The sequence below is a fragment of the Haliaeetus albicilla genome, chromosome 16 (assembly GCF_947461875.1).
Source record: "Haliaeetus albicilla chromosome 16, bHalAlb1.1, whole genome shotgun sequence".
NCBI lineage: Eukaryota > Metazoa > Chordata > Aves > Accipitriformes > Accipitridae > Haliaeetus > Haliaeetus albicilla.
In genome coordinates this window covers 29,003,108-29,019,495 of record NC_091498.1, presented here as the reverse complement: position 1 = coordinate 29,019,495, position 16,388 = coordinate 29,003,108, and the positions used below count along the sequence as shown (strand labels likewise).

At 39.5% G+C, this 16,388-nt stretch overlaps 1 protein-coding gene and 2 long non-coding RNA genes across 4 annotated transcripts; 2 read left to right on the top strand and 1 right to left on the bottom strand.

Annotated features, from left to right (window-relative positions):
* Nucleotides 1-94: 94 nt before the first annotated feature.
* On the bottom strand, nt 95-15,389 carry CSRP3 (cysteine and glycine rich protein 3). 2 transcript variants are annotated; one of them, XM_069804098.1, is made up of 6 exons: nt 15,266-15,389; nt 8,800-8,931; nt 4,193-4,361; nt 2,738-2,873; nt 1,951-2,044; nt 95-799 (listed from the first exon to the last, which is right to left on the bottom strand). In XM_069804098.1, exons 2-6 carry the CDS (start codon nt 8,909-8,911, stop codon nt 720-722), a joined length of 591 nt encoding a protein of 196 aa, XP_069660199.1. In that variant the 5' UTR covers nt 8,912-8,931; nt 15,266-15,389; the 3' UTR covers nt 95-719. The 2 variants fall into 2 exon arrangements, with proteins under 2 accessions (XP_069660199.1, XP_069660198.1); XM_069804097.1 differs by lacking the exon at nt 15,266-15,389 and having other exon boundaries at nt 704-1,002.
* LOC138689333 (uncharacterized) lies at nt 5,856-7,887 on the top strand. The gene is made up of 3 exons (XR_011328210.1): nt 5,856-6,381; nt 7,626-7,691; nt 7,777-7,887. It is a non-coding gene; the product is annotated as an uncharacterized lncRNA (long non-coding RNA).
* Nucleotides 9,897-10,604, top strand: LOC138689334 (uncharacterized). The gene is made up of 2 exons (XR_011328211.1): nt 9,897-10,014; nt 10,511-10,604. It is a non-coding gene; the product is annotated as an uncharacterized lncRNA (long non-coding RNA).
* Nucleotides 15,390-16,388: the final 999 nt, after the last annotated feature.

Below are 16,388 nucleotides of genomic sequence, written 5' to 3'. Positions count from 1 at the left end.
TATTGTTAAGAAATGGGAGATTTCATTCATCTTGTGAAATGCATTAATCTGCGATGTTGTAGAACATAAAGGCACAAGCAGATTCAAGTAAAAATAATGTGAAGCAATATCAGTACTTTATTGTAGCTTGAAAACATACGATAACAAAACTTACAACACTGTATTCTAAGAAAATGTTATTTTTCTTCAGAACTATCTACCTTTGAGAGAAAGAATTTCAAATCCTTTTTAATTGTCTCAAAGTGAATAACATCTACGTTGCCGTAACACAAAACGTCAACATGTTCAAAATGCCACTAGGAGATTGATAGAAATACAGATGGCATAACATTCTGAATGAAGGAAAATGCAGCCTAAATCAGAACACTCTGACCCTTGTGCTCCATAAGGTATTTCTATCTTAATGGGACCATATGCTCAGTCTTTAAAATTCCAGTCTAAAATGTGGTAAATACTAGTTTAAGAAGCAATAATGTTTCATGAATAACGTTCCTTGAGGTTTTTTGTCTTTATTTACTGTAAAACAAACATGAATCTTGTTTTATCGCTGTACCTTTTTAAGCTATTCTAAGAATTTCTTAAGATATAAGCTCACAAGTTTTTCCTGCAAGGTGGAAAATATTAAACAAATGCCCTAGGTTCTTAGCAATATGTGATGTTTAATGTTTTACTTGACAACTATCACTCTAGCACTTTGAGTCTATTGCATCCATTTCTTCTCATTCACACTCCTTCTTTTCCACTTGAGTGAGGCCACCAAACCCAATTCCTTTGGGACCGAAATTTTTTGCATAGCAAACTGCAAAAGAAGGAGGGAGGTAAATGGTATTCTGAATGTTTTCATGTAGAAGTAAATGACACTTGGTTTTAGTACTACTATCAAATTTTAGGTTAATAAAAGGAAGGAAATTTGAAATAGTGTCTTTCGCAGAAGTGTCGACAAGTTCTAATAGTGAAACTAGAATCACATGTTTGAATAAAACAGAAGTCACGTCTGATTTTCTAAAAAAAAGATTAAGAAACTGTATGTATTTAAGATCTAACTAACATTTTCATTAAAGCTACTTTCCTGTCTGAAGATACTCAGTAAAACTTGGTCTGTATGAATAATAGAGATGGAGTAATAAGTTGGAGATTTTCAAAGGAGGTTAAAACAACTAGAACATGGTCCAGAAACTATTGATGGTAGTTTAAACCATTCCATTTTAACTCTGTATTACTAAGTGTGCGCGTAGGTAGTTATCACAGCTCTGAAGGAAGCAGCAATGGCCAGCATATTTTTCCAAATATGCTAATTTCATCACTTGCAGTTGTCAGACTGTACCCAAAGTCACAGAACTTAAGTATTCTTCTTCAGGATTCTCTATAAAGTTTAGCCTAGGATATAAAAACTTTGCATATTTTTCCCCTTAAGCTATTTCTAAGAGTCAAGTGAAGTCTGTGAACTTTCTTGATCCGAGAACAACATCTGGATGTATAATTAGCATTAATGCGTTATCTTTTGTGCTGCCAATATAGTGGAAGTATCTTTTAACTTCTACTGGCAAGAATTCAAATTAAGACTGTGACCTTAAACAGATGACCTTTGAAGATCTGTATCTTTTGGGATTTTTTTTTTTTTTTTTTCCAATGAGTGAGATCGTGCAGGTACAAGAGTCTGCCCAGCAGATATGGCCAGTGTTCCTGTTAGAAGGTCTGAGGACAGATCTGAGAAGATATATTTGTAGAAAAATTAGAACTTTAAAATTTAAATGTTAATAGTAGCAGATGCAACTGCAATGTTACCATAGTTCTTTCCTTTGCCTTCAGAAAGTTGTTAAAAGAAGATCAAATGAAATTTCTTGAAGTTGTTAAGCATGCAACAAGGTAAATCATGATGGCAATACTAGGTCTAAAAAGACTAATTATAAATTGACTCAATAACCCAGTTCATCTCATTACAGTTCTTACCTTTACAGTAGAGCTCTCCATCTTTGTCTGTAACATTTGTAGATTCTAGACTCTTTCCACAAATAGCACAGCGGAAGCACGTCTTATGCCAAGGCTGAGGAAGTTAAGACAGTGCATTGTGTATTACAGAAAGTGCACAGGCAGCAGATAGAAGAAACAGAGAACTATTGGTTTTTGTGGTGTGAAAAGGTTAACATTCTTTTGGTGGTCTTACAGCTTCCATTTTTAGTCATTCTAGGTTAGTCTTTTTTCAATTACTTTATCCCATATCAAGATCTTACCTAGTGACTTTGTTATTAATGGAGGTCTAGTAAAAAGCAGGGATCTATAGATACTTGTTTTGGCCACTTCTTTGATGCACAGAGATAATATTTTAGTGAGAGTTCCTAGAGCAGAGAGCTAGCATGCCATGTGAGACAGGCTTTTGTTTTTCTAGTCACAGGATCTCTTCAACGTATCTGCAACTGCCACTACAAATAAATGTTTAAATTATAAATATCCCCAGAGATGGTAACAGAATAACAGTGGTTAAAAGAGCCAGCCTGTACAGTAGCCGGGCGTTGCTCTTCAGACATCGACAAGATGCAAAAAGTTGAAGGCAGCTTATGAAGAGCACGTGGTTTTAAACCTGAAAGTACATCAGACTCTCCAGCAATTTGATAATTCATCCTGATGTTTTCTTCATTGAGACTATGAGTAAAAATTTAAAAGATCAAGGACCTGTTAGCTATAGTTTATCACCATTATAAAAGTGTGTTTTGTTTCTAGTGCTGTAGTAACTACTTACTTTTCCTCCTCCCATGATCTTCTCTGCAGCATACACTGATTTGCCACAACGAGGACATTTATCCACATCTACCATCTTTTTGGCAAACTTCGAAGGATTAGTTGGTGTAGAAGGGTGAGAAGACTTTGGTGACCCCCTAAAACAGAAGTTAAATGTTATCTTCATTCTAGAAATAAGATTTCATGATTTTTTGGTAAAGGATAAAAAGTACTGAATTATTGGGCTTAGACATGCAAAAGGGGGGGGGGGAGGGGAAATGAAAGCATTCTATTGAATTCTGTGTTGCATGATTAAAAAGCTGATATTGTACCTATTTGGGGCTGAGTGCATGGAGCTGACAGCAGCCACATGCAGAAAAGATTATATTTAATGAAAAGTGAAAGTAAAAAAAATTTGGTTTATTGAGAGGCAAGAGGGAAAATACAAGCAAAAGATCCCTTTGTTCTTTGTAACTGGCTATCTGCTGGTACTCTGTGGAAGATAAAGATTAGTTTTTGCATCCAGATGATTTATTAGTCACTGTAATGTTTGGACAGGGAACTGGTGTTCTTAGCTGGCCTAGGGTCAAAAGCACATCAGAAAAGTAGCTTTGCTTTGGATTTCTGGACTTTTTGCTTTATGTCTTTGTGCTAGCTTAAAGCCTTTCACAGAATGACTTCTGAATTATCTGATTGTTGGATGGCAACAGGTCATTAAATCTACAGCATGTGACAGTTCTTGATGCAGAACTCTGCCCATAATGGATTCGTATCTTACAAGGAGCTACAGTTAAATACATTATTTAAGCTTTTCTTTCCTGCACAGTATATTGGTTAATTGGTTTCCTTCTAGTTATACCAGAAGAAAGCATTGTTGATTTGGAAATGTGCAGCTTTGAGAATCGTAGAAAAATACTGTAAAAATGTACTGTCAGAGATAATTATGTGCTTTTGGAAGATGGTATCCCATTAGAATTTCTTTGTTCAAACATGTTCTCAGTGTGTTTGCAAGTGTTATTCGAGCCACAGGGAGGATTTAGAAATGTTATTTCCCCCACTGAGAGGAGAGTTAACAGTATGTGGTAGTGTGATTATTTCTCTTACAGTAAAACCTAACTGTATTTTAGCCTCTCACAGGGAAAAAAAAAATATTCTCGCGTTCTGTGGCATTAACCACTGTGCTACTAGTGGCAAATTACAATTGCAGTGAATGTTTATGTCTGTGGTGGCATATAAAGGCTGCTTCTGCAGAATAATTGCCCATTGAAGGAAGAGATGATTTATAAAAAAGGCTTAAAGAGACTGAATGCCATTAAAAACTGGTAAATTACTGTGTCCACTGAAGGAAAGGTTGTAGGAATGTCTGCTCTACTACTTAGGCTACATGTTGTTATGGAAACAGAACAAAATGTCTAAAATACCCTGCTGTGTGACAAGAAGTACCAGAAAAAGGTGCTGTCAGTAGAGTTTAACTCACTGTTGCAGATTCAAGCCTAGGTGGTCGCCAGTATCAGTGCTGAGACATCCTGCCCCTTGTCCAAAGCCAATACCTTTGGGGCCATATTTTCTCCCGTAACAAGTTTTGCAGTAGATTTCAGATTCGTGAGCTGCTACTGTGGTACTGTCCAGAGCTTTCCTGCAAGCCACTGAAAACAGAAAAAGAGAGGCACATATAAACATTTGTGTGTTCAAATTTGAATTTATGTGGCTCAGAATAAGTATGATTAGTGTTTATTTTTGTTTATCTAAAAATACAGGAAAAGGGTGGTGTTAGGTTGTAATCAGTATAACTTCACTGGGCTGTTGCTCAAGTGGTTGTGCATGCACACAACGTGCTCTTCTTTTGCCACTCTGAAGTTATACTCTAACCCTACAAAAAACATGGGCTTGTCGAGACAATTTGTCTAGATCTGCGAAGCCTAAGTTGGAGTGGAGATCATCATCCTAAACTCCGAAATATCAAAAAAAAAAAAAAAAAAAAGGAGGTTGCAGGGGTGTTGACTCTACTGTGCATCTGCACCTTTCAAAATAGTCACTCTGAGTCTGTGGTGGCTTTCTCATCTCAGCCCACACTGTTTTAACGTGGCATGTTTCTAAAAGAAGATAAAACGTAGATACCATAGGCAGTCAAGCAGGACATGGTTTCTTTTATTTATTTGTTTGAGCTGTGGTGCAAGGCAAACCAATGATCCCGAATAACTGGTAGTCTCAGCTTTGTTAGACTTCTGCCAGTGTGGCAAGCGTGTGACTACAGCTCTTCAAAACCAGAGACCTTTTCCTAGTCACATTTGTTACAGAGAAATGCTGCTCGGCTTAGCTCACTAGGAAAGGTCTGGGAGACTTTTGGACGGAAGGTGCCAGAGGAATGCCAAACGTTCATAATGGAATACAAGTTAGATCCTTTACAGCACTAATTTAACCCAAGCCTCAACTTGGAAGGACCAAAAGCAACTGAGTGCTAACAGCTGCTTATTTGGGGATCTCCGTAAGCAAGTATCTGTGTTTTGAGAAGCAGAAGTCACACCTAGAGCTAATGAGCATTGCTGAGGCCAGTCTCACGTGTGGTTATTCTCATCGAGTGGCTGTGGAAGCTGGGTTACTCTCTCCCCAGTTCTTTGCTCATCTGAAAAATGGTCAGCGTTTAGAGGCTGAATTCTGTTAGCTATGCAGTGCATCTCCTTGCTGCTTATGCGTGGAAACTGAGCAATAATGAAGGGGGGGGGGGGGGGGGGGGGAAAGCAGCTACCCTCCTCATCTGCTTGGTGACTCTGTACGCTGCACTGCTTTGGGAACTTAGTGTGACATAGTCCCCACCCCATTGAGGGAGGATGGAGCTTTCAGTTTGGAGTGCTTATAGAAAAAAATCAGGGGGTTGTAGTATGCTTAAAACCCAAAATTTATTTAAACACTTCTTACAAATTGTTCACTGTATCAACAGTGGTTGATGGGGGCGGGGACAGGGGGAAGGTAGGGAAAAACTTTCTCTACAACTTCCCTTGAATGCCCCAGAGAGGGCATTGCAGTCATGCATGGGCTGCTGACAACTTGGAAAATAAAGTTGTTTAGCTCATGTAAACAACAGAAACCTGTGAAATACAGAAGTATTGAAAGTAGTTGTAAGTGCAAGCTCTAGAAGAGCTAGTGGAGTGTTCAACTAGTCCTTTTTCTCCCATGTTTATTTTAACTGTCCTGCTGTGAGACTAAAATTCATCCACATCAGGGAACTTAAAGCTGATACTGGAACCACTGCAGCTTTAAATCTGTCACTGTCCTGTGTAAAGGGGAAAATAATTTGCAAGGACCTTTACAGTTAATAGAAATAAAATGAGGGGCTTCTGTAAATGTGTGAACCTGATCTCGTCGTGCTACAGTCTCTTCTGCTTTGAGACGGTAATTATGTTTGCTAAGGGAGTTAAGCGATGATGGAAACTCTAGCAGTAGATAAAGTGTTTCTATTTCTGGCACCTTGGGGATAGAGTATCAATTCACCACAACAGATGGAGCAAAAGCCCTTCAAGTGCTATTGTTGAAATAACTTTGAGACCTGTCATCTGCTAACAGATACTGTTCACGAGCCGGCACTAAGAAGTTTCAGGTTGGTGGCGTGAGATCCTGCCAAATGTCCGTCACAGCTGCGGTTTAAGTAAAAGCTGACGGGGAAACAAGGTAGGTGAACGGCACTCTGCACGGGAAGGACGGTTTGCTGGAAAGAAGTTTCTCTCTGGTAATGTTTGTAGGGAAAAATTGGAGCAGAGAGAGTGTGATTTATAGTTTAGCTTGTCTCATCCTTACTGTGGTGACAGGTTGGTTTCAATTGTTTATAATTTTGCCCAAATTGAACTTTTTGATCAAAAAATACTGGTGTGTTTTGTGTGTCTGCTCAAATATAATGTAAAATATAAAATATATTTTAAATATATTTAATATAAAAATATATAAAAGCTCAGCTAAGTAGGTTAACTGTTTCCATAACCGAGATTAGGTTGGGGAGGATTCTTTTTCTTCTGTTGAGAAATGAAATCCTATAATTGGTTCATTGAAAAGCCCATGAACATGATACTGAGTCGTCCAGAGCTGCTGATTAGCGTGTGTGAATCATGGGAAAAGGAAAGCCAATTAACATACCTTTCATATGCCAGCTGGGCTTAGATGCATCTTTAGTTTTTGACCTTAAACATGCTTCTGCTTGAAATGCTTTTTTTAGTATCTAACCTATTAATAATTTAGTTCAGACTTACGACTATAAGGGGCAAAGAAATAAAATAAAATAAACAAAAGAAACCCCCCAAAATCCCAAACAAACCAACAAAAACCCACCACAAACCAAACAAACAGCTGGCAGAGCTAATGGATGCGTGTTGTTTACCGTGAATCACTAAAAAATACAATCTGTTATGCTAAGAATGAAGCTTAAACTTGTTCCAGTATTAGGTGGGAAGGCAATATTATTAACTATGCCCTATTAGGACAGCTGTTCATTTTTGTTAGATACTGGAGAGTCTACTCATTTGTCGTTTTCTGCCCTATCATTTTCAAGCATTTGATAAAGCACAAGCGTCAGTTAAAGCTTTTCTCATAATTACCACATTTGTGTCCCTCTCCCTGTGGTTTCTCTGATGGCGAGTATTAATTGTTATAGGCAGCTCATGAAAGCAATAAGAAGTCTCTAGTTTTCACAAAACTGAGGTGTTTGCCATTCTGTAAGAATTGGCTGAAGGTTGTCAATTAACTGAAAACTTTTTGAGGGAATTCTTTCTTAGTCTTTTAGGCATCACTTGCAGGGCACTCGGAGAAAGGCAGAGATGACTCAAGTGTATCCTTTGGACTGATTCTGCATAGCGCTCTACTGTGTTATCTAAGCATGTAATATCAGTCTTATGCCTCCAAATACGAATTTTCTATCTATCCAGGACAGCAGGGTGAAAAACTGGATTCAGTGGGTGCTAAGCTGTCATGCTGGAATTCATACAGCAAAGGTACTAAATCTCAAGTATTTTCTGCAAAATAAACTATTTAGCTATCTTTTAGTTCTTATCGAATTGTTTACTCTCCTCCACAAAGGGCAAACAGAGCTGAATCGATACCTTCTCTCTTAATTTTTCAAGTGCTAGCTCAACGGCAGAGAAAGCAAAATTCCTGGAAGCTATCTGCCAAACATTACGCAGTGCGTGGAGTAAAAGAGTAAGTGAAATGGGATTATATGAAATATGGGGAAGGAGGAGACTGAGGCACTTGTAGGGTGTTGGTGGGAGATTTTGATGACACTGGGGTAATGTCTTTTAGCTTTCCTGTGTGAAACGAAGTAATGTTAGGATTCACCATAAAAGTAATCATCTCCTGTAATATCCTAATAAGACATATTTCTGTCTAATGAGTGCTGTTTGTTTAGTTCTTTTAGATGTTTTAGCTTGAAACAAACCCATAATATGCTACGTTGTGAAACAGAAGGTAGAGTTTCTTGGAGATGGACCTAGATACTATGATTCTGCAGCACTCTAGTGTCCCTAACAAAAATCATCCAGTGCATGTTTGGAAAAAGAAAAGCCGGGAGCCTGAGAAGCAGATTGCTCAGGGTAAAGGACTAGAAAATTGGGCTTGATTATTAAGAGCTGCTGTGGAGTAGCACAATGGCATTTCAGAAAGCTGGCTTCTGCTTTGAAAACCGTTACAGTAATTTTCCATCCTTCCGTTACTAAAAGCATGGGAAACAGGTTTCATCTTTAGGTTTCTAGTGAGCGCTGGACCAGAATCCATCTCGCTGTGCCGTACTTTAGGTAGGATGATTAAGATGTGACTGCCCTCTACTTCGAGCTTTCCCAGAAGTAAGGTGCATAAGCTTTACAAAACTTTCCCTGTGTGAAATTCAGTCTGATGCTGGTTGCTTCTACCGTCCTGCATGTTGCTTAGAGTGGTGTTTAAAAGTCTGCTGTAGGTGTCTCGTGAGCAAACATGTTGAATTGGGGAAACTACAAAGCTTCTTTATTGCATGCAAAGTAATACAAAAGTAAATTTACTAGCTTTAATGGAAGATTTATACAGAGCTATGGGAATACTGTGAAGTTAAAACAGTGTAGCCCAGCTTACTGCAGAGGAAGCATGTCTTGTGAAAACTCCTTCCATTGCACTGGATTTCCTCAGCGTGGTACACTGTTTTTTCACAGGCACCACATTTGGCTCCACCTCCCCAGTTCGGCATCCTTATATGTGAAGGGTGACCTGGAAAATCAAATTACATAAATGAATGCAACAGCAAAAGTGAATTATTTTAAACAGGACAGCTTGATATTTTTTTTTTTTTTAATTTTTGTTTTTCCTCCCTCTCCAATCAACTGCTATTGCATATCCACAATATACTACATACCCGTGCGGTAGCAGGAATGCATCCTATCCATGGGTGAGGGTACTAGCCTGGTGCTTTGGGGGGGCAGAGACAGTTTAAATCCTCTGTCCTGTGTGACCCTCTTTTGTGAACAAGGATATTCCTTAGCTTGCCATATTGCGATGGTAAATATGTGAAGTGATTGTGAGGTGTTTCAATGAAAAGGTGCCAGGATCACTCAAACCTCTCCTGGAGAAGTGGTTCTAGGATTTATTTTCCAACAAATAGTCATTTTCTTTCAATCCTGCCCTCGCCTGTATCCCAAGTGTAGCCTTTTCCCCTCTGTTTTTGCTTTATGTGTGTTCATCTGGTTTTGCGAGGCAATTTTTAATGGAGGCTAACAAACACTTTGAAGCTTTACTGGACTTTAAGCAAAAGTGTGGACAGTACTTGGCATTAAATTTTCTACAGAACAATACTCTACCTAGACTCTCTGTTAAGAGACAGCATATAGTACTATTTATACATCTCCAAAGCAAGTGCTAGTTCATCCAGTGCCACATGAGCTTCCTTGGTGACATGTATAAAGGCAATTTTCTGTGTCAGTATGATGATATTCTATACAATTTACACCTGGAAAATTCCACCTTGAAGTTTAACAGATGTACAATGTTGTTTCAGAGGACACTTTAATAGAAACAAGTTGTTTGTTGCTTTTCTGAATTCCTCCTAAGACAGCTGCAAGATCACTGTGCTGCACAGCCGTTACAAAGTAATAATAGGTAGGTTCCTAAGGTGCTTAAAGCATGTTTTTCATTGTCAATTGTTTCTAAAATCTAAACATCGGAGAAAAAAAAGAGTTGTGGTTACTGTTCCAGTCCTTGCTCTTCCAGTTACTGTTGAAGTGACTTGCCCAAGGTCACACAGGAGAGCGGTGTCGGAGCCAGGAGCCCAGCGTAGGTCTCCTGATGGCAGGCTCAGTAAGTGCCCTTCCTGGTGATTGCGCTATCACGCATCTGAAACAACCCCAACCTACGGTTTGCCCTTCTGTTTTTTTGTTTGAGTCATCGTTTCTGGAAAGACTGGGACGTCATCTTGTCACCTGCACATCGTATTATCGGGTTGTTCCAAACTCCTGGCACAGGCCTTCCATCTCCTTCTTGGAAAATCAGTCACCTTCTTATTATAGTTCTTTCGAAGCCTGCTTGTGCTATTTGTGTTTGATTAAATTTGCCATAAGATACTCTTAGCATTCAAAATCCTTTGCTTGGTTGAATCAGGCCTGCTACCTGAGAATTTTATTCTGAGGTCAAGTGAGAGAGAGAGGGGAATTCATCACAGCAGCGATGTAACATAGTTGGTATTTTCAATGCTTGCAGTTTAGACTAACATTTTACCGTGTGTGTACATTGGACACTAGTGTCCCGTGTTTATTGTCATCTCAGCAACTTTTGTACTGTATCTTCTGAATTTCAGAGTGAGATGAACAATTTCTACATGCCACCTCTGCAAGCTGAAACTGAAACTGGAGGGAATTATTTCTGGCAACTAACGCTAAACATCATGCAGTGGTATAAAAGACACGTCTGTCCAGCAAAAGGAAGGTAGCATAGGAGTGTGTGCACATGCTGAAGCAACAACACTGAAGACATAGCAACGTGGGCACGTTTTAACAATCAGTGTTTGACAACAATGCAGATACCAGCATATCCAAACATCTCCGCTTTAGTACTGCGCTTATTAGTATGTCCTTAACCTGTATAATTACATATTCACTCTTGTGACTCTTACTTGCAGTAGACAGCATACCTGTCATACTCATGCAAGATCCAATCTCTCCTTCTCTTTGTGACGCTGATTTATGCTCAGCTGAACAACCTCCCCAGCTCAATCAGCCTAGTCCTTTGCCGTCATACAGCAACAGCATCGTTCATCTCTTTCAGACCCTGTCGGTTCTCTTGGGAGGCTGTTCACGAGCCGAACTGCTCTGACAGAGAACGGTAATGATGCAAAAAGGAAAACTCTAACCTTGCCTCTAACTCTGCTTATCTGTAATGTGACAAGTAGGAAGCAAAAATCTGATGCAGCTGAAATAAGAAAAATAACTGCACACAAGGAACAGACTATGAATTTGGTCCCTTCTTACTCAGTGAAGGCTTTAGTGAACAGCGCTGTTAAAATCTTTTTTCCATTGCTTTTAAATGGGAGATAATGGATCAGAGAGAAATCTTTCATGTAGGTAAAATCTTGTTGTCTCATTCTGCCATTCTGTATTTTCTCCTATTTTTGAAGTACTTATGTATCAGTGCCATTTTTTTCTCTTATAAAAATAGCTCAAGTAATGCTTCAAACATTTTAAGGGAAGGAAGAGCGATGGGAGATAAAAATCAGTTTTGTGACACTTTCTTGAAAATTAAAATGAGATTTCTGTGTTCACAATACTCCCTTTCAAATCAAGTTTCCGGTCGAATCCCTTCCCAGCTGGAGCAGCACCGATAACTGCCTGGGAGAAGAGCGGTTTGTACCTCCAGTCTCTATAAAACTGCTTCTGCTGTTTTAGTTCCCCTCAAAAGCACACCAAGCATCTCAATCTGTGGCAACGGGATACTTGTTGGAAAGTAGCTCCAATTACATCATTAGCTGAAGGAAAAAAAATAATCTCTGAAAAAGTCTGATAATGCGTGATAGTAAACCTTGTGCTGTTAGAGGCTGTGGTTAGAGCTCTTAAAAGGACCATTGCTCCTGAGGCTAATTATAGTGACATGACTGGGCATGCATACACTTTTTCCATGTTTTTTTGGCATCACCTGATGGGAAGCTGTAGGAGAAAGAAGTCACAGTAAAACTTTCCCATAAGGATACCAGTGTAAGAATGGCAGCGTATGCCGTGATGTCTGCGCTGGCTGCCTTAACGGCTGGGTGAGGTACCAAGGCAAGTCCGTGCTCTTCGTGTCCTCGCTTTATTCCTCTCTCCCAACACTGAACGGCAGCGGCCATCCCTGTGGACGCTGCCTGTGCAGCAGTATTACCACGAGCAAGTAAATTCTATAGAGTATATGGCATTCATCATTTTCTTCTTATCTAAATTATAACAGTGGATAAAGCTCTATCCTTACAACATGCAAATAGAACTCGGTCTTCTGTTTGTCATAAGAAAAAATATACCCAAATTCTTAATTTCACTTAATTTCATTAGATTTCAGCTTCCAAATCCCCTTGAATTGCCTGAACTTTGTTGTCTTAATCTGGTTAACTTGCAGTGACTGCTAACCACACGGTGCTTCTTACATTTTGGTCATCTACTGGGAGATAGAGTGGACCCATTCTACATGTATGAAACATGTGACGGAGAAACTTTGGAGCGTTAGTGTTGCGACACGTTGGCAGGCACTCACAGTACTGTTAAGCTGGAGGAGTGTTCTTGGACTTGCTCTAATAGTATTCAGCAGCTTGTATCGTTCCACTTCAAAATGCAGCTACTATATGGAGTAGAATTTATACATGCTAGATGTGCAGCCAAGGATACGTGCTTCTCGTTATTTAGAGCTTGTAACACTACCACATAGGCTAGCCTCGGAGCAAGGAAGCCTTTGAAGTGTTTCTGTGCTCTGCCCAGGCATGAAAAAATGTGAGCCGTCTTCTGTTGTGCTGTTAGTCATACCGTACAAATCTGGATGTCACATAGCTATCGCAGAGCGTGTGCCACTCGAGTCAGAGTGCTATCGATAAGTATATAATCCAAAAATATATTTAGATCCATTGATCTAAATGGGAAGTGGATGCATTACTGGCCCGATGAAGTTGTGTAGAGGAATAAAAGGCAGCGCTCGTGCTAGACGGTGTGGCGCAGGTGAAAACTATGTTGAAAGTAAATCTGGTGTTTCCTTGCTAAACAGGAGGTTTTCCCTCCTATATGCTTATGCATTTGACAGTCTAGAGCTCAGGGTCATATCTGAATGGACTGCAGAAGCTGCGTTTTGTGTGGCTGGGAGGATTATTTCAGGGTGCCACATGTGCTACAGGATGGCTTTGAAGGGGATAAACGGAATGGGAAATGTCGGTCTTCATGACCACCGGTAGGAATGGTGGTAGGAATGCTGAATGGGGACTGACAGATAGGACGTGCCTTGCATCGCTCTCTATTTTAGACCCAGCTAGCTGTTTGGTCTAGAATCAGTTGAAAGTATAAGAATACTGATTCCTTACCTAATAAATAAACAGTAATAATTAAAATTAAATCACTGTCTACGCTGAAATGCCAATATCAAGGCTACGTTTGAAATTCTTTTCCCAGCTGAAGTCTGTGGGAAATGCCAACGCAGGCGGGACTTCATTCTGGTATCTAATCAGAGCTCTGCTGCTGACCTGTCCTGTGACGACCAGTGACTCATTCGACTGTCCTTACTGTTACCCGCCTCACCAGCACCTTGGGGATAAGGATATATAGCTTCCTTTATAAAAGTAGCAATAAAATGCTGCTGTGGTTTTTCTCTTTCTCTGCAACTAACGCTCACTGTTAGGTTTTATCTTGATGTGTCTGCAGCGTAAAGTGCAATTCCTGCCACTGCATCTCAAAAAGCCTGAACGTGTTTTTGTCAAAATCCAATCCATTGCAGAAAGCGTTCTCTCTCAGCAGAATAGATTCACAACAGAGAAAATGTTTGCGTTTGAAGATTGAAGTCATTTAATGAAGATGCAGTATTGTTAGGTATTTATAACCGTATTTCTTATATTCTGATGCATTCAGTGGACTATGGATATAGGTAAATTTTAAGTTTATTAACATCATACATTTACCCTCCACCACAATCTCATTATATGACTAGCATTTTTCCTTTATTTCTGCAGTAAACAAACACACAGATCAAGGGATGGCAATTTCCACACTGACACAGGAAAGTAAATAGTGATTTTTTTTTTTTTCATTGACACTGGTCACTCTGAGTTACACAAGCCCTTTTGAAACAAAAGATTTTAAGTGACTTGCTATGAAGCACGTGATGTGCAAAGCTGATAGAAAAACCCAAACTCCCGTGTCTGAGTCCTTTGCTTTCATCTCTGTCCTTCCAAATTACCTGTTATTTTCTAGCATAGTAACGCCACGTTTCTTTTAAAACTTCTTGATGTACGCTTTTGCAGAAATTTAAGATTGCACCTCCAAAAAATACGATACCCTGACGCTAGAACAAGGTACTCGGCTCTGACTTAAAAAAAAACAACGAACTCCACCCCCCCTTACTTGCACATACACACTCAGAGTTCAGTTTGATTCACGTGGCTGTGCAAAACTGCATCCTGCTGTACAAATGACCTGTTCCTTTTTCCAGCCCTAATCCTGGGCTATCAACTTTCACTTCTCCTCCCACAAGATCCTTCTCTAAATCCTTATCCGTGCACTAAGTCTTTTAAGTGCCAAGCAAAACTGTTAAGGACTGTGAAACGGTGCCATGATGATTGAGATCAGACACAGAATTATTTTATCTACATACAAGGCTTTATTCTTTGAAATAATTTTATCTTTAGGTAGAAAACTTTTAAAAGTAAATTTTTTTTTTTTTATAACTGTTGGTGCTTTTCTAAAGACTTGACCAACCGTGCTGTCTTCTAATGCTTGCATGATGGATGTGTGTATTCTTTGATCCTGCATTCTTACCTAGCCGTTTTCTGTTGAGTCTGCATGGAAGTTTTCTTCTCATTTGATGCAAACCCAATTGGTCACTGACATTAAATATTTTCAGGGTTTGGGGTTTTTGTTTGTTTGGTTGTTGTTTTGGTTTTTTTTACTTCTAGAATACTTTTCTCTGCAAAATTTTGAAAGCATGTAAATTTGTATGCTTTAAAAAGTACATGTACAAAGACAAATTATTTGTGGAAAACATAATTCTGTAGCTTTCCAACAAAATTTTTTAAAGTTTCTGAAACTTCTCTTATCCAGTCTATCCTGTAGTCAAAATGTGTATCTCATTAACGAGGATGCCCACAGCCCCGTTCTTGTAACACTAGTAGCTACTGAACAGGCTGAGAAGCCCAGAAGAATTTCTCTTACCAGCTGGCTACTCCAAACCTAAAGTACTGCTCTCAGCTCCATAGGACTTGCATTTCTGTACTATACCTACATCTATTTCTTTGTCAAGCAACAAGCTGTTTCTACCACCTGTTAGGGAAAACAAAAACAAAAAAACCCAAACCCTTATATCAGAGTCTTGGCAAAACCCGATATGCTGTACTTACCGGAGTCGCTGAATGTTTCTCCCTGTCTTGTTGGGCCTCGAAGGGTTCGAACGCGAGGGATTCCTGCGCTCTTTTAAATGCAGTGGCCACCGCTGTCAGCCCTATAAGCTGGGAGGGGAGGGGCATGAGAGAGAGTTTCAGGGATCTGAGCAATGCCATTGCTATCGCCAAGCTGAAAATAACCTCTGACAAAAGCCTGGCATTTTGTCCCCTTATGTCCACTTGTGAGTAGGTGGACAACAATGCAGCCCCTCAGATTACACCTAGAGGGCATTCCTAACTGCCGTCTAATAGATCAGAAATAAAGATTAAAGTTTTATAGTTGCTACTGCATTGCTTGAATGTGAATCATAAAATAACAGCTCCTGAAATGAGGATTTAGTCATAAATAATTACATTGCCAAAAGTAATTTACCAAAATAATTATTAAAAAAAAACCCAAACAAACCTATTTGTAGGAACCTCCGGAACTCAACAGTTGCAAACCAAATAGAATTTCACTCTGCAGTTCATGATTTGATAGATACAACTGGTTTGTCTTTTAGGGAATGGAGGATTACGCTTCTCACTCTAATATTTAAATTTTTACTGGTTTTAGGCATTAAGATGACTAGTTAATATGTATAATGTTTAGTGTGTCTGATCATTGTATCTGCATTTGCCATGCCTACCTTGGAAAAGGATGATGCTGCAGACATGTTAGAGATGTGGACAATAAAGTACGAAGCACTTAAAGTTCACTTTTTACAAGGTTTTATTTTCTGTGCTTTAAAGATTTAGAAGCTAAGTCTCATTTTCTAAAGGGACTTCAGCAACTTTGTTCAGTATCATGGACTTAGCTGTGCGTGAAGGGGCCAAGCCCTTACAGCCTGGGGGGTTAAACACCAGGAGTCTGAAGCTGAGAGTCTGAACCCTGGGGCTTCCATGGGAGCGTAAGGAAATTAGCTGCCAAATCCACGTCAGGATTTTAGGGGTCTGTTCACTGAGGCTACTTTGAAAACTCTTGGGAGCCTATAGATCATTGACTGTTGAGTCCAGCAAAAATTTTATAATGCAGAGACAGGTTCTTGTTGTCAAGTTGGAGGACTGTTTTTCCCTGAGCAGGAGAGCTGGACTCCATCTC

Bases quoted from the DNA above. Each gene is read 5' to 3' on its own strand.
- CSRP3 (XM_069804098.1), bottom strand. From the start codon at position 8,911: ATGCCGAACTGGGGAGGTGGAGCCAAATGTGGTGCCTGTGAAAAAACA. The intron at 4,362-8,799 runs GTAAGCTGGGCT...TTCTGTTTTCAG, and splicing joins CAAGACATGCTTCCTCTGCA to TGGCTTGCAGGAAAGCTCTG. The intron at 2,874-4,192 runs GTGAGTTAAACT...CTTCTGTTTTAG, and splicing joins CTAGGCTTGAATCTGCAACA to GGGGTCACCAAAGTCTTCTC.